The 24237-nt window shown below is 38.3% G+C and overlaps 1 protein-coding gene across 1 annotated transcript in view; it reads right to left on the bottom strand.

Moving 5' to 3' along the window:
• Window positions 1-59: 59 nt before the first annotated feature.
• PCBD2 (pterin-4 alpha-carbinolamine dehydratase 2) overlaps window positions 60-24237 on the bottom strand; it is a 48943-nt gene continuing 24765 nt past the window's right edge. Inside the window, exons 4-6 of the mRNA XM_075996362.1 lie at window positions 20017-20049; window positions 1512-1592; window positions 60-316 (exon numbers count right to left, since the gene is read on the bottom strand). Of these exons, the coding sequence (XP_075852477.1) occupies window positions 221-316; window positions 1512-1592; window positions 20017-20049 (210 nt within the window). The 3' untranslated portion in view covers window positions 60-220. The remainder of the gene's footprint in view (window positions 317-1511; window positions 1593-20016; window positions 20050-24237) is intronic.

Here is a 24237-nt window from a genome sequence, read left to right as displayed (position 1 = left end):
CTGAAGATTACCTGGGTTGGCTTATCTTATATATGCAATTAGATACACTGAAAAGTATCTCAGGCTCAAATTTAAATCATTTTGTATTTAAATACTGATTTTATAAAATGTAGCATATAAAGGTGAACTCAATTTACAACTTAATTTGTTTAAGCAAATTGCCTTCACAATACATTGCAGCTAAGATGTGTACAAGATTTTACATGCATTTGGGGAGAAATCACACAGAAGCAGCTGCTTTTTCAATAAACTTGGCCAACTTCACATCTTTTTTGGTCAATCCACCAAAGTCATGCGAGGTAAGAGTTATCTGGACCTAAGAAAAGAGAAAACAGGTTTTAAAACCCTGAGCTGCAATTCATAATATTCTCCTTTGGTGGTTCAGAAATCAGTCTATTATTCAACATTCACATTTGAGAATTTCGGGGGATTAAATGATTTAGAAAATACTACATTATGAATAAACAAAGCATTTCCAAAACCCAGCAAACTCCAGGGGCACAGTCTACATCAGGGCAGGTTCGGCAGCTACTCAGGGATAAAAAGGTTCTCTGATACGAAAGAGGCAATTCAGCTGCCAGAATCTCAAATCTTGTTTCTTGAAAAAAAAAAAAAGAGAGACTGAGGTTCTATTTGAACTCCCATTACTTTAATTACACCAACTATTTTCAGGCCACTGAGAAAAACCAAGCCATCAAATGTAATATCTTAACAGCAGTGTTAAAAAAGCACATTTCCAAATTGGGGAAGCAGGGGAGGGGTGAAGAATGGATTGTTGCTTCTTGACAAATTGATTTAAAAGCAAAAGCAAAATTATGGGCAAAGAGAGGCAACTAGGAAAGGAAAGTTTATCCTGGTACCAGTGTGCTGTGAATTACTGCAATAAATCACAAGAATATCATGAAATTCTCTCTTTTTTCAAAGAGGACTTCCAATGAGAAAATAAAACCTCACAGAAATCTGGATCATAAGATATTCCAAATGGCATGACCATAAAGACAAGGACACTTTGGGAGGAACACTTCTCACTATGCACCCTTAAAACTTTTTAGTCTGTCCTTTGTCATAAATAAGGTCAGTTCCCACTGAGCATACAGAATTTAATAAACAGTTATTATTTAAAGCACGGTTCTTGAGCAAATTTAGTTCAATGAGATAAATAAGGCCACACTGTCTGATTTGCTACCATTTCTTTCAATAATTAACTTAAATTTAAAAATGTATCTGCATGGCTGATATTCAAGTTTAATTCAGGAGCCTAATTTGGCCCAATATTCTCATATTAATTTCAGTAAAATACAAGCATGAAAATAAAAAGCTTATTCACTGTTCTTATGAGCAGACCTGAAAATTTGTTGCTAATTTGCAATAATACACAGAGGTTCTCAAAGAAAGTATAAGGGAATACCTTCTTAAGCACGATGACATTTATCTGCACAAGATGACAAGGAAGAAAGAAGTTTCTTAAACTCCATAATTAAGGTGATCCCAAAATAAGGCAATTTCATTACCTTGTTGTACACATTGAACCATTCTGGGTGATGATTCATCTTCTCTGCTTGTAGGGCAACTCGGGATATAAAGCCAAATGCCTGTATGAGATGAAGTCAAGAGTAATTACTGATATTGTCCTCCACCCTGTGCCTGAGAGAGATACCAGAGCAATCCAACCAGATAAAGATGTGCAAGGATCCTCAGGGAAGCCTGGAGAGATCAAATATGAAAGGGTTGCTCTCTGCAGGCTAGGGTAGCAGCGAGGCAGGACTGTGACCTGCTGCTGGATGGCAAAAAACAATCAGGCTCAAATAAACAAACCAGGAAATTGGTCTCACCCAGTGACCTGTCTGGACTGTTTAATTGTCCTCAGGACAAGACTCTCCAAAATAGCATGGGAATAATTTCCCTTCAACTCAGTGCCCTGCGTCTTACTACCCGGCCCTAAATCTTGGGGGCCACTTTTCCTGCAGCCCTGTTCCTTTTGTTTTTAGTGACTGGGATGCTAACTAAGGCATCAACCACAAGTCTATGGGAAACGGTCTCCTGAGTGCACCTTAAACAAAAGCACATCCCACCGCTAGGGCCAGACAGGAGTGAGTGCAAGCCTGCCAGCGTCTAGAGTGAAACAGACGACTGGCTGGCCGGTGGTTTGGGGTCTTCCTGCTATTGCCCCTGTGACAGGGGCAGCCACCTCAGGGCAGAAGACAAGCCAGGAAAGGAAAAGAGGGCTGCAAACCTTGCCACAGGCCTCAGCGTGGACCTACAGGGCTCTGTTTTCAAACCACAGGGAAAGTGAAAAATGATTTCGTTAACCAGAGGCAAACTTGCCCTGAGAAGAAAAAAAAAGTGTTTTTGTTTGCTTTCAAATTTTTTTGAGGGTAACTGCAAACAATAGGAGAGCTTGTCTCTATTGTGTGCAGAAGGCAGGAAGCTTGGTGAGACTGTAAGGCAATGGCACTGGAATTCACAGGGCAGTGGCCACTACACCCACACATACATTAATAAACATTTACCTTCATTACCTCGATGCAGAAAAACCAATATGAAGTTAGTTGGGCTATGTTTTTTGGATCATCAAATGACATAAGGGCACATTTCCTAGTTAACAGTAAGAAATATGGAAGATGCCATTTTAAACAATTCTCTGCCATTACGGTTCCTATCTCAGAGCCAGTTTTACTTGGGATAAAGATTTCCATTTTGACATTTAAGGCCTGAAGGTGTTCCCTGTTATGAAAAGATAGAAAGTTCAAGAAAAATCCATTTAGCCATGTATGCAATTATCTACGGAAATGCAACATCTACTCTCCCAGCCCTTCCCATTATGTGGAGGGAGAGGACAAATCAGATGCCAAAGGCTGTTTTAATTAGTCAGACACAGAGCCAACCTCTATTAAATGATATATAATGAGAATTTCTACACTTCCTATAATGCCATATTCTTGTCTAACACTAGAAGATGTACCAAGACTAATTATCATCACCAATAGACAATAATACAGTCATTTAAGGAATGGCCTTTTGAGCTAAGGAGTCCTGGATGCAAATCCTGACTCTACCACTCAATTGTCACATGACTTAACTCTGTACCTCAGTTTTCTTATCAGTAAAATGGGAATAATTCAAAAATCATGTAATAATTCTAATTTTAAAATGAAATAAAGTATACAAAGATACTTAGCACAGCATTTGACACACCAGAATACACCACTATCACTTCTGCTTCTGGCTGAACCACACAAGATAAACCTTATAAAACACAATGAGAGGCGAAAAGTTCTCCCACAGGCTTGAGAATCTAAGATTCTAATTGCTGTCTCCCAGAATGGCCCTTTCCTTTTCCTATTTGTATGAATAGAGACTCACACACATATATGAATACCAAACAAACAGATAATATGCTGTGGGGTAATGTCCTGCTGCACAAGGACTTGGGAAAATACCTTAAAGAAAAAGAAAGTCTGTGGGCACAGTCACTGCCCAAAGTTCTTAAGCCGTGTGGCCACAATTTCTTTGAACTATGACATTCTAAAAAGTCCAAAGTGGCCAGGCGCAGTGGCTTACGTCTGTAATCCTATCACTCTGGGAGGCTGAGGCTGGGAGAATCGCTCGAGGTCAGGAGTTCGAGACCAGCCCAAGCAAGAGTGAGATCCCGTCTCTACTAATACCAGAAAGAAATTAGCTGGACAACTAAAAATATATAGAAAAAATTAACTGGGCACAGTGTGCCACGCCTGTAGTCCCAGCTACTTGGGAGGCTGAGGCAGCAGGATCACTTGAGCCCAGGAGTTTGAGGTTACTGTGAGCTAGGCTGACGCCACAGCACTCTAGCCCAGGCAACAGAGCAAGACTCTGTCTCAAAGATAAATAAATAAATAAATGGTCCAAAGTGATGCCTAGAACCCCTTGCCATTTCCCAAGAGCCCACTGGATAAAAAGGATGACTTGAACACAGAAGTGCTCCTCGAATCTCTGACCACAAGAATGCCCTCAACACAGTAGAAAATCTATTCCATCACAGATACGAGACTTGAAAGGGAACACACTGCAGCCTAAGAGGCATACAGATCGAGGAAACCACATCTACCACCTCTACATACAATTAAAAAATAAAAAGGGACATGTCCCAAGACTGTCAAGTTTGTATTTTCCTCAGCTTTGCATTATTTCCCTTCAACTGTCACATAATATTTGCATTTCATAAAATACCACAAAGCCATTTACACAAGATTTAGTTCTAAGTCTTCCTTAAGGAAAAGAAAGTATAATCTGCTCTGGGAGCAAAAAGACAATTCATTCCATAATCCTTCTTCCATAAACACAACTAAATAATTCCCAAAATATTTATGTATAAATCCACAAATTAAAAACATCCATAACAATACACATTCAAGTTAAAACAAAAGACCTATTGCAAGGAATTTAGATGAGTCAGTGAATAAGAGATGAAAAAAGCAAAACATCAAAGAGAAATTTTGATTATCTGGAATACAATGAAAACGAAATATGACCAAATAGCTGACTTAGCAGATAGTGAAAAGCATCTGTCCCTTCTCCCAAAGATTTCTTTTACATCCCTAGCTATTTGCTTACCAGGATTCCACTTAGAATCTAAAGGCCTTGAGCTAGTTAAAAGTACAGGCTTTTTAAAACCATTGCAATGAGAGAAAGCTGGAAACAGCTCAAGGAAGAATAGACACCACTAACAACCCAGTAAAAGACTTAGACAACAGAACCAAGAAACTGGCCAAAATGAAGCAGAAATCAGCAAGAGTTTAGAAGAATTAGAAAATAATAAATGTACACAGCAAACAAAGGAGACCTAACATAAAGATAATTGTTGCCACTTAATAGAACAAAAAATGAAACAAAAAAATTGGAGACACAATTTAAGAAAAAATTCTAGGCCGGGTGGGGTGGCTCACGCCTGTAATCCTAGCACTCTGGGAGGCCGAGGCAGACGGATTGCTCGAGGTTAGGAGTTCGAACCCAGCCTGAGCAAGAGCGAGACCCCCGGCTCTACTATAAACAGAAAGAAATTAATTGGCCAACTAATATATACAGAAAAAATTAGCCGGGCATGGTGGCACATGCCTATAGTCCCAGCTACTCGGGAGGCTGAGGCAGCAGGATTGCTTAAGCCCAGGAGTTTGAGGTTGCTGTGAGCTAGGCTGATGCCACGGCACTCACTCTATTCTAGCCTGGGCAACAAATCGAGACTGTCTCAAAAAAAAAAAAAAAAAAAAAAATTCTAGAAATAAAAGATTTAAATCACTAAATTATAAGAATTTAACCATGTCTATATGGCCTAGTAGAGTTAATGAACTTGGAAGATTAAAAAATCCTTTTGGCATCTAATCAAAAAGATCAATTCACCTATAAGGATGAAAAGAACTGCTGACTCTAAATTTCCACATACCAAGATTCAACATTAGAAGTCAGAGGAGCAATGCCTACAAAGACTTGAGGAAATGAAAGTGGAAACAAAGAATTTTATACCCAGCTAAACTGTTCAAAAAATAAATGCAACAGACAGACATTTTAACTCAGGAAATAATTCCCACTCATCTTTACTGAGGGAACTATTAAAGGATGAACTGTAAGTAACTAAGGGATGAATGGATAATCTATACCAAAGGTATTGGTGGTGAGCAATAAATTCATTCAGCTCCAGGAATATATTTAAAATTGTGTAGATTACAGTTACAGAATAGAATGCAAATGTTACCAACTACCAAAGGCATTGAAAGTGAAAGGGCAAGAAATGGGGAAGGTAGAAGAAAGTAAACAAAACCTGTGAAAGCTGCAAGATCAAGTGTTAGAGAGATGAGTATATTTAAAAGTATAAAATATAAGTACTAAATCTAAAAAATAATATAAACTAAAATTAAATTGTGAAAGAAAAGTAGGAGAAAGAAGAGGCATTATGTTGATACTGCTTAGTGGGGAGACTACAAATACTATCTAAAGAAAGAGAGGACTAAATCTGCTATTTAAAAGTATTCACAAGAACCAAAATAAAAATATAAACACTCTCAAGTAAAGAAAAACATTAAAATGAAGGAAAGAAAACACAATCTATATCATGTTTTAAAATAAGGGAGAAAAATGTATATTGGTTCTGTCATGTTTTGTGAGACCAAAAATATATGTCCAATTGATAAATGTAAAGAGGCTAAATCCAATCAACCAAAAAAGACAAAACTTGCACGCGGGATCACAAAGCAAAACTCAACCACCGAAAATAAAAGTACACAGGCAAATGGAATTTTCAAAAAAAAATATCATGCTGATTTAGGGCCAAACATTAAAAGTTATAAAGAAGGGTAACTTGCATTTATAAAGTACATCCAGGCCGGGCGCGGTGGCTCACGCCTGTAATCCTAGCACTCTGGGAGGCCAAGGCGGGAGGATTGCTCGAGGTCAGGAGTTCGAAACCAGTTCTGAGCAAGAGCAAGACCCCGTCTCTACTATAAATAGAAAGAAATTAATTGGCCAACTAATATATATAGAAAAAATTAGCCAGGCATGGTGGCACATGCCTACTCGGGAGGCTGAGGCAGGAGGATCGCTTGAGCCCAAGAGTTTGAGGTTGCTGTGAGCTAGGCTGACGCCACAGCACTTGCTCTAGCCTGGGCAACAAAGCGAGACTCTATCTCAAAATAAATAAATAAATAAAATAAAATAAAGTACATCCACAATGAAGACTGAGTAATTATGAATATCTACACTACAAATAACATAGCATCAAAATTAATCAGGCAGAAACTATAGGAAATATAGAACAAATAGAAAGAGACATTTATAGTTGGAGGCTTTAATTCACACCTCTTAACCCATGACAGAATAAGCAAACAAAAGATATGGACTACTTAAATACATAATTTAAAAGGTAGACTTAATTGCTCTATTTGAAACTATGAAAACTAGGAATATACCCTTTAAAGCAGTGGTCCCCAACCTTTTTGGCACCGGGTACTGTTTTCATAAAAGACAATTTTTCCATGGACCAGGGAAGGAGGGAATGGTTTTGGGATGACTCTAGCACATTACATCTATTATATACTTTATTTCCATTATTATTACATTGTAATACATAATAATTATACAACTCACCATAGGTTGGGACCCCTGTTTAAAGTATCCACTGAACACAGTAATTAAACACATACTAGCCCATAAAGAAAATATCAATTTCAAAAAGTAAAAATCATACTGACAACATTGGCCAGGTCCAATGGCTCACACCTATAATCCTAGCACTTTGGGAGGCAGAGGTGAGAGGATTGCTTGAGGCAAGGAGTTCAAGATCAGCCTGAGCAAGAGACCCAGTCTACACTAAACAAAGAAAAATTAGCCAGGTGTGGTGGCTCAAGCCTATAGTTCCAAACACTTGGGAGGCTGAGGCAGAAAGAGCCTTTGAGCCCAGGAGTTTGAGGTTGCAGTAAACTATGATGATGCCACTACACTCTAGCCCACGCAACAGAGCAAGACCTTGTCTCAAAAACAAAAACAGTATTGAACAACGAGTAAGATGTGCAACGTTTGGGGGATAGACATGCTTGAAGCTCTGACTCGAGGGGGGAGGGGGACATAGGCAATATAAATAACCTTAACACTTGTACCCCCACAATACGCTAAAATAAAAAAAAAAACAGTATTGACAACATCATATGATAAAATTAAAAAGAAAACTCAGACATAAAAGCAACATTAAGTACTACCTGAAAAAAAATGCTAAGTCCTTCTTTTAAAACTGTTGGGTCAAAGAAGAAATAAAATTGAAATTGAACAGAAATTTTGTCTATGGCCATACCACCTGAACACACCCAATCTCGTCTGACGTCAGAAGCTAAGTAGGGTCAGGCCTGGTTAGTACTTGGATGGGAGAAATTTATAATGCAAGCATTACATCTGGGACATACCTAAAGCAATAATCAGAGTAAACACAGCCATCAAATACTTAACTTACCTTAAACTAATAAAATTATAAAAATAAAAATAAAGTATACAACTCAAGAAGGTAAATAAACAACAATAAAATTAACTTAGAGAGAAGAGAAAAAATGAATACAAAGGAAAAAGCGGATATAAATGAATTAAAAAAGAGAAAAATAGTAGAACTAATAAATGCAAAAACTATGTAATGGGAAATTAGTTATTTCACCTAAAAAAATCAAGGAAGATAGGGAGAAAAAACACAATTTAACAAAACAAGAAATGTGAATGGGGAACTACAGTCACAAAGGACATTTTAAAACATATAAAAAAGAATTTAAACAAATACAAAGTTTATAACAAATAAATTTTAAAGCACAGGTAAAATCGTTTTCTGAGAAATAAAAATTATCAAACCCACCCAGAAGAGAAAAAAATCTAAACAATTAAAGGACCATAAAAGAGAAATGTATCTAAGAGAGACACCAAAAAGGAAGGTCTGCATTCTGTGAATTCAGAGGAATTGTACCAAACATTCAAGAAAAAGTTAACGCTAACACTAATGACCCTGTTCCAGAGCATAGAAAGAGAAGGAAAATTTCCAAATTCTCTTCATAATCCATCAAATATTGTGTCCAAGATCCTATAAAAATTGCACATATAATGAAACTATAGACCAATCTCATATTAACTGAAATCCTAAACAAAACCCGGCAACACACTAAAATAACACAATATAACCACCAAGTAGGGTTTATTCTAAGAATGAAAGGATGGTTCAATATTAAGGAATATGTTAATATAACGCCCATATTAATAAAGAGGAAAATCATATAATGATTTTCATATATTCTGAAAAGACATTTGATAAATTCAATATCTACTATTTATTAAAACTCTTAATAAGATAGGAATAGGCCAGGTGTGGTGGTGGCTCATGCCTGTAATCCCAGCATTTTAGGAGGCCGAGGTGGGAGGATCACTTGAGGCCAGGAGTTCAAGACCAACCTGTGCAACACAGCGAAATCCAATCTCTACAAAAAATTTAAAAATCATCAGGGCATGGTGGCATGTGCGTGTAGTCCCAGTTACTTGGGGAGGCTAAGGCAGGAAGACCACTTGAGTCCAGGAGTTCAAGGCTGCGGTGAGCTATCACTGCACCACTGCACTCTAGCCTGGGTGACAGAGGGAGACCCTGTCTCAAAAAAAATTTTTTAAAGATAGGTATAGATGGACCCTTCCTTAATATTAATAATAGAATATATTCTCAGTCCAAAAGGTGGCAGCATTCTTAATAGAGAAACCTAGAAGTATTCCCATTAAAGTAAAAAAATAAAACAAGCACACATGAAATGTCAATAGACTTCTTATACAAACAACAAGTAATTAGAAAATACACTGGAAGAAAAGATTCCATTTAAAATGGCACCAAATTAACCACACCTCAACAGCTTAAAAAAAAGAAAAAAGAATATTAATAAAATGGCACCAAAAATGATCTCAAGGTAAGCTTAACATGAAATGTATACATTTATTTGCAAAAAAACTTTACTACTAAAAAATAGATAAATCTTACTACATTAATTTTTTTCTGTATGGCAATAAAAACCAACAAACAAAAGCAAAGACAACAAACTGTATTCACAGTATATACTTCCTTAGCATATAAAGAGCTACTACATACTAATAAGTGACCAACCACCCAATTTTTTTCAATGGGCAAAAGACATAAGAGATAACAGAAAAGAAAATTCAAATGGTTCTGAAACAAAAACTGCTCAATCTCATTCATGAAAATAGAAGCACAAATTAAAACTAAGCCTATTAGTTGGGCAAAGATCAAAATGTTTGATAATATTCCATTGGTGAAGATATAGAAGAAAAGGCACTCTCATATACTGCTGGTGAAGATGAACTGGTATAATCCCAATGGAAGGCAATTTGACAATATCTGTCAAAATTAATAATGTCCATGCCTGAAGGGAAAAAATATCCATGCATTTAGACCAAACAATTCTACTTCAAAGGATCTGTCCTGCAGACACACTCATAAATTATAAGGATAGTCATTGCAGCACTGCCTATAATAGCTACAGACTTGAAACAGCCAAATGTCCATCAAGAGGGAACTGATTGAATAGATCACGGTACATTTATATAACGGAATACTATGCAGCCATTAAGAAGAATGAAGAAACTATCTTCTGACATAGGTACCTCCACGATACATTATTAAATGAAAACAAAGTTGCATCACAATAGTCTATAAATTATATGAAAAGGAAATAAAACAATATGCTTCTATATGTATTAATATCTTTGGAATTATATACAAGAATGATGGGGGTAATAGTGAATACTGGGGGATAGGAATAGAGAGTAGGAACTGGGTAGTTGAGAATCAAGAACAGGAAGAGACTTACTATATTCTTTGGTACCTTTTCAATTTGTACCATGTGCGCACCTGATCTATTTTTAAAAATTAGTTAGTTTGGGAAAAAATGAACAAGCCATGCAAATGAAGTTCCCACTGTAAAGGGAGCCAGGATCCTTCGATGTATGTAACCTGGTTCATATTAAAATATTTTGGCTCATGTTAACTTCTTAACATATGCCTACCTGTTTAGGTGGGTTTTTAGTGCCAATTTACAGCATAGTTTGTCTATGAGCCATGTTCTGTTGAGCCACAGCCATTTCAAACAAACATATGGCCAACAAATAACATATAATGGCTGATAATAGTTTCAGTCTTTCCTCTATTGCAAATTACAAACATTTTATGCACAAGTCAATGAATGCATGATGAAGTATGACTTTTTAAGTTACTCTGCCATTTTAAGGAATGTAAGCATTACAATCATAGGAAATTGGGCCAATGAAGTTTGTCATTTGGAAATGTCCAAAGCATCAGCAATTAAAGGTTTTTTCCATGAACCCCAAATCAAGTATTCTTTGGGAATTTTAATTTTTCTTAAAGGCCTTTTTGTTTCATTTTCTTCCATGAAACTATGAAAGACTATCAGATGCACAAAACCAAAACAAAAATCCTGTATCAATCTGTGAAATGTTTACCAGCACCCTGAATTTAAAATGCAGCTCCAGTCCAAATAACATGTATGATTTATTAAAGTTCTAAGACTTCTAGCACATATTTACAATACAAATCTTTCATTACTCAGAGCAACTTCTCTTTGATATATGTTCTTTAAATCAGCTGCCTTTTATATTTTGATTATAGACTATTTTAATTATGCACTAAAAAAGAACATATCTCCCACTAAGAAAATGAGCACCAGCTACTCCAAAGTAATTTCCCCAGTACAATCTCCATTAAGCCTCTAAATACTTCCTTTACTAATTCAATGAATTACAACTCTATTGTTTATGAATCACCTTTATGTTTGTAGGCCTATAACCCTTCTTTTACAGAACACAATTGCTATGGAAGGAAATGATATTTATGTCTGATTAGAAATGAAAACACTATTACATAAATCAGTTTGGGCATTTCTTCACGTCTTGAAACATGATCGGCAATTTACTCTAATTGGTGATCAAGGAAACTATCTTGTGATCAATTAAAGTAATTACCAGATTCCGGCAACACAACCTACCTTAATTTCAGCTAGAGTCTGCACTTCTTCAACTTTAATTAAAAATAATGAAAATTATTAAGCAAAATGCAAGGCAAGATCATTGCCAAGCACGCATAAGTCATAGGACAGGACCTTCCCTTGGTGTTGGTGACTTACCAGTCCCACAAACACTGCCTGGCGCACCAAGGAAAGTCATTCTTTGCCTCAGAACACGATTACGTGTCTCACCAGGACTTTCACATGGAAAACGCCATGAACTAGCCACTGCAAAGGAAACATCAGATCCTAATTTGTAGCCAACACAAGAATATTCTCAATTAGAATTTTAAGGCACAGACCCAACCAAGGACGTACTGGATCTGTGCTTTTTTCCTCTGGACTGGAGGCCATATTTTAAGCACAGTGGTCATTTGGGTTCAATCCCTAGCTCTGCTATTCACTAGCTATATATGGCTTCAGAAAAATTACTTAACCTTTGAAACAAGCTCCAGTTTCCTCACATGTAAAAAGGGGCGAATTCATGTAACATACTTTATAGTATGCCTGGCACTCTATTAAGCACTCAGTTAATGCTAGTGATTATTATCATCATCAACAACACTTTCACATTACAGTGTCTGTGGCCTGGAAAGAAAGAATTCCTTTCCAAAAACCTAGCAGAAGATCAACGTGAAGGCCAAAGAAATTCACCTTTACAAGGCTGAGAAAACCAGAAACATCTTTAGAACTGTTTCTCTAGGCGGGTGTCGGCACAGGACGATTTCCTTGTGGAACTGGCAATCTGTCCGCAAGCCTCTCAGCCAAGCAGGTGACTCACGTCCCCCTGAGGAAGTGGGACTAAGAGGCCTTGCCTGAAGACCATCCCCTGGGCAGTCGGGGGTGTGTGTAGGGGGGCAGACACGGCCCCGCTAATCCTGGGCCACTAGTCTTCCTGCCTTCTACTCGATCTACTATAGGGCTCAACATTTCCAATAACTCGGGCCAAGAATATCCAACTCTCAAATTAAAACTGGCTCCCCCAAGCACATGGAGACAACGTCCATGAGCTCCTGAAAGAGCAGCCCCAGGCTAAATCAGTCTCTACCACTAGCTAACCAGTGTAGTAAGTACACCACCTGGGAAACAGCACTTTTAATCATCACCTTCAAAAGCTGTGCTCATGGACCATAACATTTTAGAGCCTTTAAAAAATAGTTTTAAGTCACCATTTTTTTTTTTGCAATTATCATAACATCCTAAAGATATTGTAAAAATAAGGTAGTTCTTTACAAGCCAATTGTAAAAATAAGGTAGTTGTTTAGTTAATGACATGGTACCATCTTCAATATATACTGTTAAATGAAAAAGCAAGGTGTAAAACCATTTTCCTTTGCAGAATCAGAACTACTCATTACATTAGTAAGTTCCTCCTGCATTCCCAGGTTGGGTAAGCTTCTTTTGATAGGGGTCTACTGATACAAATCCACTCTTCTCCAGGAAGCAGAGTTTACACCAACACAAACACCTCTCCACACAATTTTATCTAAGGGCCCCTCATTTCTGTTCCATTGTTAGTGAAAGTTCTCTCACTAGATATATTTCACACAACTGATGTGCACCAAAAAGACATCTTGTGATCAAGATGATCACAAGCTGAAAGTATCTTTTCCCTGAAAAGACACTATTCATTTCTACATTCCTCTGCACCTGAGTTTAAGTCACGTTTCCTCAAATCTTAATCAGCTACTATTGGGCAGACCAACTATCCCATTTGATTAGCTCCCTCTTGAATTTATCACAATCCTTCAATTTTGCTCTTGGAATCAACACACTTCACCCGTTTGCTAGCCACTCTTTCCCCACAAAGGAGACCAAAACACTGATCTCAACCCCCCACCCCAAGAGGAATCCACCAGAGAAGCCACTTACCAGAGTTCCCTAATATCAAAATAACTTCTGATGCCGCATGCCGTTCACTGGGGCTGTTTACTATTGCCCATCAGCTGCTTGGAAAAGTCCTGTTGCAGGTTTTCTCCTCTAAGCTGCTGATAATCCGCATTTGCTAGCATTCAGGGTCTTATTAGGTGAAAGGTATTACAAAGGCGACCAAAGTTTTTTGTTTGTTTTAGCAATACTTTTAGAAATTGAATTCAGGCTCCTTTGTATTGTCATCATTCTACAGTTTATAGAAATTCAAATTTATATAGAAAAATATTCCTAGGCTTCAACGTCATGCTTCCAAGCCACTAAGAAACATAGCGTATCTGGCTAAATACATTTTTAAAAACTGAATAATATGCAAAACGGACGTCCCTTCCCTAGCTTTTCTTCTTAATAACCAACTGGCTCCTTTCAAGAGACACAACTAGTATGAACAAACAATATGTAATTCCAGTTTCTATCTGATCTGAAACTGCCCTGACCTATTATCACAATAAAAAGAGTTTCTATGCAACTACTTTTAAAGAAAGAGAAAGAAGGCAAAAGGTTTTCTGCTCCAATTGGGACATGCTAAATAGAACCAAAAGTGAAGATCCTATAATAATAACAAAAAGGGTGGTGCAGAGAACAAGGTCTCAGGGCAGAACGACGGCCCACTCCCCTATCTGTTAGGGGGGGCTCAATATTTTAAACAAACAAAGCAACTCCTAACTTAGCTTAAAGGTTGAGTAAATACACTCTCTACAAACAGTGCACGTTTTGCAGAGCAGAGTATCACCCCCTCACATCACAAAATACCTGATGGTATAAAGCAGTCTGCACAGCATCAGTGAATCCGTATTTATCCCTTCTTTTGCTTATTAAACCAGGAATCAATTTTCCTCTTAAGCACAGTTTCTGCAACATATGTCAATATTTTGTGCAAGAAAAATACATCACCCAAATAATGGAGCCTGATTAGACATCCTGATAATTCCACAGAGAACCTCGGGTGACAAGACGGCAGCAATACGTCACTGGAGGAAAAAAACCTGCCAGACTCACGTTTCAGAAAACTGTGCCAAGCAAGAAGAAGCCCAGGAAGGAGACCATCTCATAAGGTACCTGTATTTGTTTGTTTCAAAGTACACACATGGGCTGTGAACTGGGAAAGATCCCTGAACCTGTCAGAGTCTTCAGACACTGAGCTGAAGCAAACCACAAACATATTCAGAATTTATCCTCAACCTGTTATGATAAGGCTTAAGGAGAGAAAAATTCCTATCCTTATAGACTGAGAGTAGGGGCTTTTTTTTTTGTATTTTCAACAATATTACTATATAATTAAAAAAAAAATCTCAGGGCTTATGGCCATACACAGAGTAAAGTAAGCTTAGCACTTACCTTATTTTTGCTATCAAAGACTCACAAGGTCTGGTGGGTGGAGTCATCATATCCTAATTCTAGCTATGTCTCATTCTATGGTCTTGAGCAAAGCCCAAACCTCTCAAACCTCTACGAGCCTATAAATCTGAGGCTCTACTACATCTTAACGTCATGGCTGGGAGAGGAAGAGGTCTCTGTGCTTTGCACAGAAAACGTGGCACTACAGGATGCTGAAAAGGTTCCAATTTGCTTGAATCACACACACAGCAATTCTGCGCCATTTTTTTTTTTAAATCTAGAAAATCTGTTCTGTGTGCCCAAATAAACTTTGCTGCATCATGAATACAATTGAAAAATTTTAAGTCTCTATGTCAAAAATTCCCAAATAATGCTAATAACTCATAAAACAGCAATGAATAGAGGAAACATTTAAAAGAATAAATGCTTTAGTCAATTTTTTTTTCAGTATTCCTATATTATCTTAACTTCAGCTGTGAGTAGGTTTTTGAGAGGTGGGTGTTTTGTTTTTTGGTTTTTTTAATAATTCACAGTATCCTGAAAGAAAAAAAAATGGTCTGTTTTCTCCTCAGAACAGGCTCCATTCCTTTCCACCACAAAGCAGTCCTCTCCTCCGTCCAGGTGAAGCTGAAGGGCGGGCAGCAAATCTCCATCTCTGCACCAAGGCTGCGCGGCTTGTCTGCAGTCCCGTCAGAGAAAAATAATGCAACTGGCTCCAAAACAGCGGGGCAAAGAAAGCGCATTGATGGAGTGGGAGTGCTCTGCCATTTGATGCAACTGCTACAGAGAAATTCTTCCCTGTTGTTTTTAAAAGTTTATTATTTCATACCTTATGCAAATCATACTTTATATATTAGGCAATAATATTTGAGAAATACTCAAGTCAAATTAAAGGCTTCAATAGCCCTGCCAAAAGCACTGTGATTTTCCTATAAAAAAATTATTCCAATTTGTTGATCTTACATAGGATGAAACATACTGTAACAATCTTCATAATTTATGTCCTGTTGGGACACAATGATTTAAAGTAACATAATACAGAGCCGCATCACAGCTAATCTAAACCACCTGACCAGATAAACACCAGCTTCCCTTCTCTCTTCAGCAAGAGCATTTCTGTTTATTGTCATATCGTTTCCTCATTCTAGGAACATGCAGAATAAATGCAGCCAACCTGCATACTTCAGTGGGAGGCTGAGCTGGCCTTTCCCATGTCAGGAGGTTTGTGAGCACACAGGTACCAGTACAATGTCAAGGGCTTACAAGACAGAAAACAATCCAAGAATTCCACCCTCAAAATCATTTACAGCGAAGCAAATAAGGATTCATCCAGCATAATCTGGACCAGGTGTGGTGTTACAAGCCACAGTCTTTTGGTTGTTGTTTTTTGTTTTGTTTTGTTTTAATGTCACTGAAGAGGTAATTCTTTAAAACAAATTATGGGGCTTACTATGAGAAAAATTTTTACAAATGCTTCAACCATGCCTCTTGCCATGCTCACAGGCACTCATGATCTGATTAACCGAACTGGAATGCCCATAATAACGAATGTCTTTTGGGAGTGAGGGATCAGTGGAAGAAAAAGACAAAAAGCACAACATGGCACTGACCATGTTCATTTCTGACATACAACTACACAGGCGGATTTCAAATTGCAAGGCTTCTCCAAGGTCCAAAATCCTTCACCCTCCTCACACATGCAAAACCTTACTAGGCACAGGGAAGTTTTTAGGGGAACTTAAGGGAAGGGTTTAAAGTTTCAATCCTGAAATAAAAAGTGCAGGAACACATGTGCATTCAGCAGATAACAATTCACTGAAAATATTTTAAATCAAAACAAAACGCCTGTCTGACTAAATTTTTATAAACTTGGTTGGGGAAGAGGAAAACAATTGTTTAAGGGTGGTTTCGAATATTGCTTTCTGCTGTTTCTGAGAATTTTCAAAGCTTTTCATGCTCCATTGGCGACGGCTCTGCTTCACAAGCTGTTCTGGTAGGTCCTGCCAAAGAAATGGTCTGATACACTTTGTTACAAGTTTATCAATTTGCTTACCCAGGCAAATGTATATAATTATCTTTGCCCATAAAGACAGTGTAAAATAGGATCCCTCCACTGAAAGCAATGAGATTACTAAAACGCAAATGGATAGCACTGGCAGACACCAGGCATTTGCTCCCCAAACCCAGCTCCGCTGCAGTCCACACTGAAATATCCTAACCCAATTCCTCCAGTCCCAGTGCGTGCGCACAGGACCTGAGCCAACCTGACCCACAGCATTTTCAGTCTCTCACGGTTGTCTGTACAGGAATAGAGACAGCAAGTAGTGACATTTCTGTCACAACCTGGAGCCTTTTGATTCAGGAAAATATAATTTTGGAGTATCCTTTTTGGCAACAGACATTCAGTAATTTGGCTTTGAACTTGACACCATGCACACTTGTAGCAATTTAAGGTAAACGATTATAAATACACAGTATTGATGACATTCCAAGTTAGTGCTATCAACAGTGAATTTTCATTTAAAGTAGGTCTTTTTCTGTCTGAAAGCACTCATGACCTGGACTGAGGTCCCAATTGCTAATTCATATTTCAAAAATCTTTGCACTGTATGTACACCTTTACCAATTTTCAGAACCACTTCAAAACCAGCTCGCATTGCTCTGAAGTCACAAGGGCCTAGGTCACTATGAGTTACTCTGGCTTCAGACATAGGTAGCGGTTTTCTGATGAAAAGAGCCTGTCCTGGGCTACAATGTGACTGTCACCAAGCCCTGATCTTCTCAAAATCCTGAATCTTCATTTTTATTAGTCTGTATACCAAAGGTTATCCCTGCAATTCCATTTCTAGATTTATATCCTATGGATATAAATTTATATCCTATGGATATAAACTCTTACACCTATATACAAAGAGAGGCAAGGATGCTTGTTACAAAACTGACAGTAACAAAAAGCATCAGAAGGAATCTAAATGTCTCTCAATAGAGGAACAGACAAGTTATAGTCGATTTACTTACATATTTGATTTGCAGGGGAATAGAACATTTTAAAAACATATCTACTGTATCAGAAGCAGTGTAATACGATCGAAAGAGTAATAGACCAGGAATCCAAAACTTTAGCTCTAGATGCAGACCTTGAGCAACCTACATGAGTTGGCTGGGTTGAGCTTCCCATCTAGGTGAGAGAAGATGATACATGGCAATCACATGGCACAGTGCCTTACACACAGAAATGTTCAATTAAAAAAACCTAAATATCATCATCTAGCATGCCCAAGGAATAGGATGTCTCTGATTACTTTCTGATTATTTCAATATTAACCATGAATTTTTAATTTTCATCATTTATATGGAAACACCTGGGTAGACTCTTTTCTAACCAAGTAGCACCCTCCAAACGTAACTTGATCCTTGCAGACTATGGATATTAGTGTACCTCGGGGCTCTTACTCTGACAACTGATTCTCCTTGTTCCATTCTGGTGGCAAAGAAGAGAAGAGGAAAATACAATGAGCATTTATAAAATAGCCACTCCAAACCAAGCACTCATTGCAACGCTGTGAACAATGACAGGTTTATCATTCCTATTTTACAGAGGAGAGAACTGAGGCTCCAAGAGGTTAAATCACTTGCCCAGAGTTACACACCTCATTAAAAGGGAGGATGGATTCAAATTTAAGTACAGTATGTCCAACCTCAAAAGCCTCTATGTGTGCATGTTAAGTACAAATTATAATTTTTCCATTTTTTTCTTTTACCTAAAACTAAATTATAGAAAAATTAAATTTATTGTAATTTTATTTTATAATTTGAATTACAAGAGAAAACTATAACATAAAAGAAAGTTTTAGAAAAAACTATTATATATTTTGGGTTTTTTTCTATGCCATTTTTTCCACAATTGTTATAATATTCATTTAATTTTGCATCCTGAACCACTTTATGTTCTTAAAACATCCTACTCATTTTCCATGTGGCACCATGGTTTTCTTTTACTTATTTTTAGAAGCTGCACGATCTCACATAGAGTAACTGTCTTTTTTAGAGACGATTTCATGTAAATGGTTCAATCATGTAGAAAACAGACATGTATACCTAACATATCTTTTAAAGCCAAGCCTTCTAAACATAAAGATTCTTTGAACTGTTTACCAATATATGCTACAGAGTTTCAGGGATAAAATTAGAAGAGCAATTGCATAATTGGGGGTTTATGAAATAAATGATAAGTTTTTTTAATCATTTTTTCAATGCCCAGTAAAAATAGTAGATAATATAATAAAGTCCTCTTTAGCTGAGCATCTATTAAAACAACCAATTAGTTCAGGTATTAACAGTGTGCTGTCAGAACAATGACATTCATTCATTCATTCATTCATTCATTCATTCATTCATTTATTTGACACAGAGTCTCGCTTTGTTGCCCAGGCTAGAGTGAGTGCCGTGGAGTCAGCCTAGCTCATAGTAACCTCAAACTACTGGGCTCAAGCGATCCTTCTGCCTCAGCCTCCTGAGTAGCTGGGACTACAGGCATGCACCACCATGCCTGGCTAATTTTTTCTATATATATTAGTTGGCCAATTAATTTCTTTCTATTTTATAGTAGAGATCGGGTCTTGCTCTTGCTCAGGCTGGTTTCGAACTCCTGACCTCGAGCGATCCACCCGCCTCGGCCTCCCAGAGTGCTAGGATTACAGGCGTGAGCCACCACGACCGGCCAGAAAATGAAATTTAAACCTGTTAGAAGAAACAATCTACCCACCAAGCTTGAAATGGAAGGGACGTGGTCATCAAATCCTCCAAGGTGCAGGCAGCACATGCTGTGGAAACTTTCTCAAAGTAGACATCTCAAGGAAACAAGTTCTTATGCTCAAAATACTTGTAGCCACACGTGTGCTGTGGACTTGCCGCCCAACCTCCACACTCAGCTCCTGCATTTGTCCAGAAGAGGCCACTCACCAAAAGATTGTGAGAAGGCCCAGGAGTCAGGATGCAGAAGAGCTTCATATATGTTTTAGTGCTTAGAGAATAGTACTGCTCTGAAATGACCTGCACCTTAAGTTTTCAAAATTATGATATTTGAAGAGTTTCGTAACAAGGTCACACAGTCTCTAATTACCCTCTTGGTCTGCCTAATCTTACCTAGAGCACCCTGTGCGAACTTGGGAAACAGTCTTACCTTGGTGTTCTGAGATGCATTCTTCATTGAGACCTTGGGAATTATGAACAGTTGCAAATCCAGAGTTATGGTACAACAAAAAATATGCTACGCCATGACTATATGGAGTGAACATGAGGTCAAAAATAAATTGGGGTGGTTTTGAAAGAAATGCACAACCCAAAGAGACATACCTCATGACCAAGAGGGATGGACCCGACAGGGACTGCAGCAGTTACCTGCCCTAAGTCCCTGAGGCTCAGGAAATCAAGCCTACAATTTTTTAGGGTTTGAGTTTACAAATGCGCCATTCTGCTTTCTTTAAATCTCTCTGGCCTCATGCTGAACATAATGGAAGGGCACTGGAATGGTCCTGTCATATAGGAAGCCCACAGGTGGAGAAGGGAAAGTGTGCTTGGGGTGCACCTTGAATAGTTACTTCCCCCCTCAGACTCAGCTTTCCCATCGTGGGAAGAAGTGGGTGGGCCCGATAGGTGGGGTTCCTCCCACTGTGTGACTTGATGACCAACGTAGGGAGAAAAGATCTGTCCTCCCAGGTGATTAAAAAAAAACAACGATTCTTCTCATAGCACAAAGTGGGGTCTCCCTGAGCCAGCAATTACATTGTTGAAGAAGAGAGTTTGTTTTTCATGGTAGTTGGGAGAGAATCTAGAGTTCTCTGTCTGGCATAGAGGATCTATTTGGGACCTCAGAAGTGTTTTTACAAGCTCCAGTAAAACTTTAAGGTAGTTAAGTATCCAATTTATCTTTCAGTTTCATACACTGTGAGACAGACTCCAAATCACAGATGTCTGTCCGGAAAGAGCATTTTTTAACCTTGTTTCATGTGAAGCTGCTGCTCATTGTAGGCAGAAGGCTGCACCTTCCTTAGATGCTTTAAGGTTTTAGGCCTGGACACGGGTGGCACCCTGTGGATGCTGCACAGGACTTTAGTGGGCTCTCTTTTGCACAGACTGGGGCACAGACTCAGGAGCATTCTTTCTCCTGCCTCAGATCTCCCTAAAAACAGCCTCTAAAAACAAAGATGAGGGTTCCTCCTATGATCCAGCAGATGCCCCAAATTATATACAACCACAGTTCATAACCTGGGTGTAACAGGTCATGAATACAAACTTATAAAAATTTCAGAATCTCAAAAAAAAAAAAAATCAACAAAACCTGAAAATAAGAAAATGACCACATTAACATAAGCCTGTCAATAAAGTATAAATTCTGCCTGGCCACCTTCTGTTTGTAAACCACTTTCTAAGAAGACTATACTAAATGGTGACAGGTAAAAGAAACTTAGGAATGCCTATTTTTAGGAGGTTTTCGGTTGGGGGTTTCTTTCAAAATGTAATACTATTCAGTATTTTCTTTAAATATATTTCCTTTATACAATAAACATGGTTGGGTATATTCAAAATATGATATTTTTTAAGAGAATAAAAACATAATTATAATAATGGTTTTAAGAATTGTCTGCTCACAAATCTGACAACAGAGAAAATGATGGTTATACTACTATAGCCAGTACTTATATTATTCCATTTAAGTAAAGCCTTTGGATTTTAAATGTGTAGCTAGGCCCTACTTTATTAAAAAGCTTAAAAAATTATAGCTAAATAAAGAGGGTTTTTTGGTACAACACCTTTCTTTAGCCAGTTGTAATTTTATGAGTTAGTAATAAATGAGTTTGGTTACGTCAAAACAAATGGGAAATGGTTTGGGGTTTTAATGCAATATTTTAAAACCTGGTAATAAATTCCTTTAACGGCATTCTAAGTATATATTTTTTAAAAGTAATTAAAATTTCTAAACCTCTCAGACAGCATTCAAGCATTCCTAACCTCCGTTCCTTCCCCCCTCCCCACCACCACCTCAGTGCCAGCTTCCCGGCCTCTACTCGCACACAAAATTAAGTCAAAGGTTAATTTCCATTCTAAGTCAAACTCTAATCCTGGGCTCCCAAAGTACCCCACCCAATGCATAAAACTACCAAGCATGCAGACTCTTCTCCAAAACCGGAGGGGTCACGAGAGGGTGAGAGGACACTCTCGTGCCATAGTGAAAACCAGCTATAAAACTCGAACGTCCCACTGCTGTCCACATCGTTTCATAGACAGAAAATGGTCAGTCAACAAAACAGCTACTTCAGTGTATCTCTGCTGTCATTTCTTATTGAGAAAAGGACCTTCAGGCAAGGGGAAGAGCCGTGAGAGGCGAGCCTATTGAATGCACCGCTGGTTTCACCACTGGCACCTCGGTCCGTGGCAACTGGGCCCGGTCTGGAGACACACAACATGATAAACACTGAAAGGCAGCGACTCTGTAGGCATGGACCCTACAGAACTGCAGACCAAGAATCCAACCCTCAAACCCCACACTCGCAAAGCCAAAACGTTTCCTCGTGTGAGAAACAGAACCACCACTAACAATTTTTGGAAATAATATTTGAGTCTTGGCTCCTAACTGGATAATTTTGTTCTGCACCAAAAACAATTCCACTCAAATTTCCAATGTCTTCAAGCAGCTTCGTACTGATTTCAAGACACGGTTTCCTTCCAAACCCAATGAAATGAAAGGCAAAACCAACAAAAGAAAAAAAATTAAATAACATATATGAGATGGTTTCATTTTATGAAAAACAAATGAAGAATTACACTCCCATCACACTGATAAACTGAGAGGCTGCCAGTGGTTCTCAGGGCAGATGTAACATTTTAACAAATGTGATTGTTTGTGAACGAAATAATTCTGATCAAAAACTTAATTGCAGCCAAAATGAGCCCTGGGCTGTGTCACCGTAATCCATTCTGACAGGAAGCAGTGAGTGGAGATTCCTACTGTGAACGGAGCACATGTGAAAGGTCAGCCTTGGCCTGGAACTTCAAAACCGCTAACGTGTAAAACAGTGTGCATTAGAGCCGGAACAGCTACCCACTGGATTAGCGGATGTCCGCTGCGTGAGTCTGATGTGCTTTTGGCAGGTAATGGTTAATTGGTAAATAGGCGATGTATTGCAACTTTCTACTTTGCCTCTTCCCAGCATTCACCAGCAGGACCCATTCTTAATTATAGTCCTAGAACACTGCAATATTAAATTTATGGCATGGTCTCAGTATACCAAAGTAACAGTTCTCAAATAAAACTCATTTTTAATAATTTAGTGAAGGAAAACTTGCATGTATTTAAGAAATAAATGTTTGTGGATAGAATGAATGAAAAACATATTTTCATGTAAAATGGATATATTTGTTCATCCAATAGCAACAATATTATTGTAACAGCCAAAATTTGCCAAATGAGGATTTCATTAGAAGATATTCATATACTATAATCTTAAAAACAAATTACACACTACTGTTTTGCATGGCTTAAAATAAAGTTTGAAACAAAAATGTAGGTTAATACCACAGTTTTCATTTTTCATCACGCAATGTTAATTATGAAAGAACCAAGTTAAATATTGCCTTGTACATTAATGTATCCAAACATACTTTATACCTCTTTAGTGCTATAATGAGTGACAAAAGCTGGCCCAGTGCACGTCAATGATTATTTTAGGACTTAACTCATTTCTGAACTGAGGGGAAATAATGCTTCTCTCTAAAAATAAGCAGGTTTTCTAAAATAAATTTTATTTCTATTCTCAAAGTCAGGCCAGGTTCTGTCTTTGGCTGTTGCACTGATGTAGCCCCTGGGCCCTCTGTAGGCTAGACCAGGAACCCTCAAGGTGGCGACATGGCAAGGTGCCTCATCCCCAGCAGCTTCATGACTCCTGTCCTCCTTAGAACATCAACTGCTATCTTTAGAAACAAAACCATAGAAGGAGAAAAAGAATCAAGGTCAGCAAAACAAGTTATCGATTTCTTATGCTTTCTGTACAGGATCTGAAACATTTAATGTATTTGGAAATTTCAGAACCTTCCCAACAGTCTGCTCCTGTAAGTATGTGATATACAAAGCTACCAGTCTGCTGCTCTGTACCCAGTACCTTCCTGGGCTCTAGGGCCTGGATCCCAGCAGTTCCTGCCGCTCAAGGAGCTGGCAGTGTGGTGGGTGAAGGCGGAAAGGTCCGCCAGGAAGGGCTGCTGCGGAGTGGGGAGGCAGAGGGAAGCGCAATCAGGAAGGGCTGCATGAGAGGCTGGTGCTGGGCACATCATCTTATGTTTTCACCCTCCACTGCATGGATGTCCCCGTGGAAAGTGCAATAGCAATCCACATTCACAAGCAGGGCAC

Source organism: Microcebus murinus, chromosome 21, assembly GCF_040939455.1.
Source record: "Microcebus murinus isolate Inina chromosome 21, M.murinus_Inina_mat1.0, whole genome shotgun sequence".
NCBI lineage: Eukaryota > Metazoa > Chordata > Mammalia > Primates > Cheirogaleidae > Microcebus > Microcebus murinus.
Note: the sequence above shows the minus strand (reverse complement) of the source record. Positions and strands in the feature narration are given on the sequence as shown.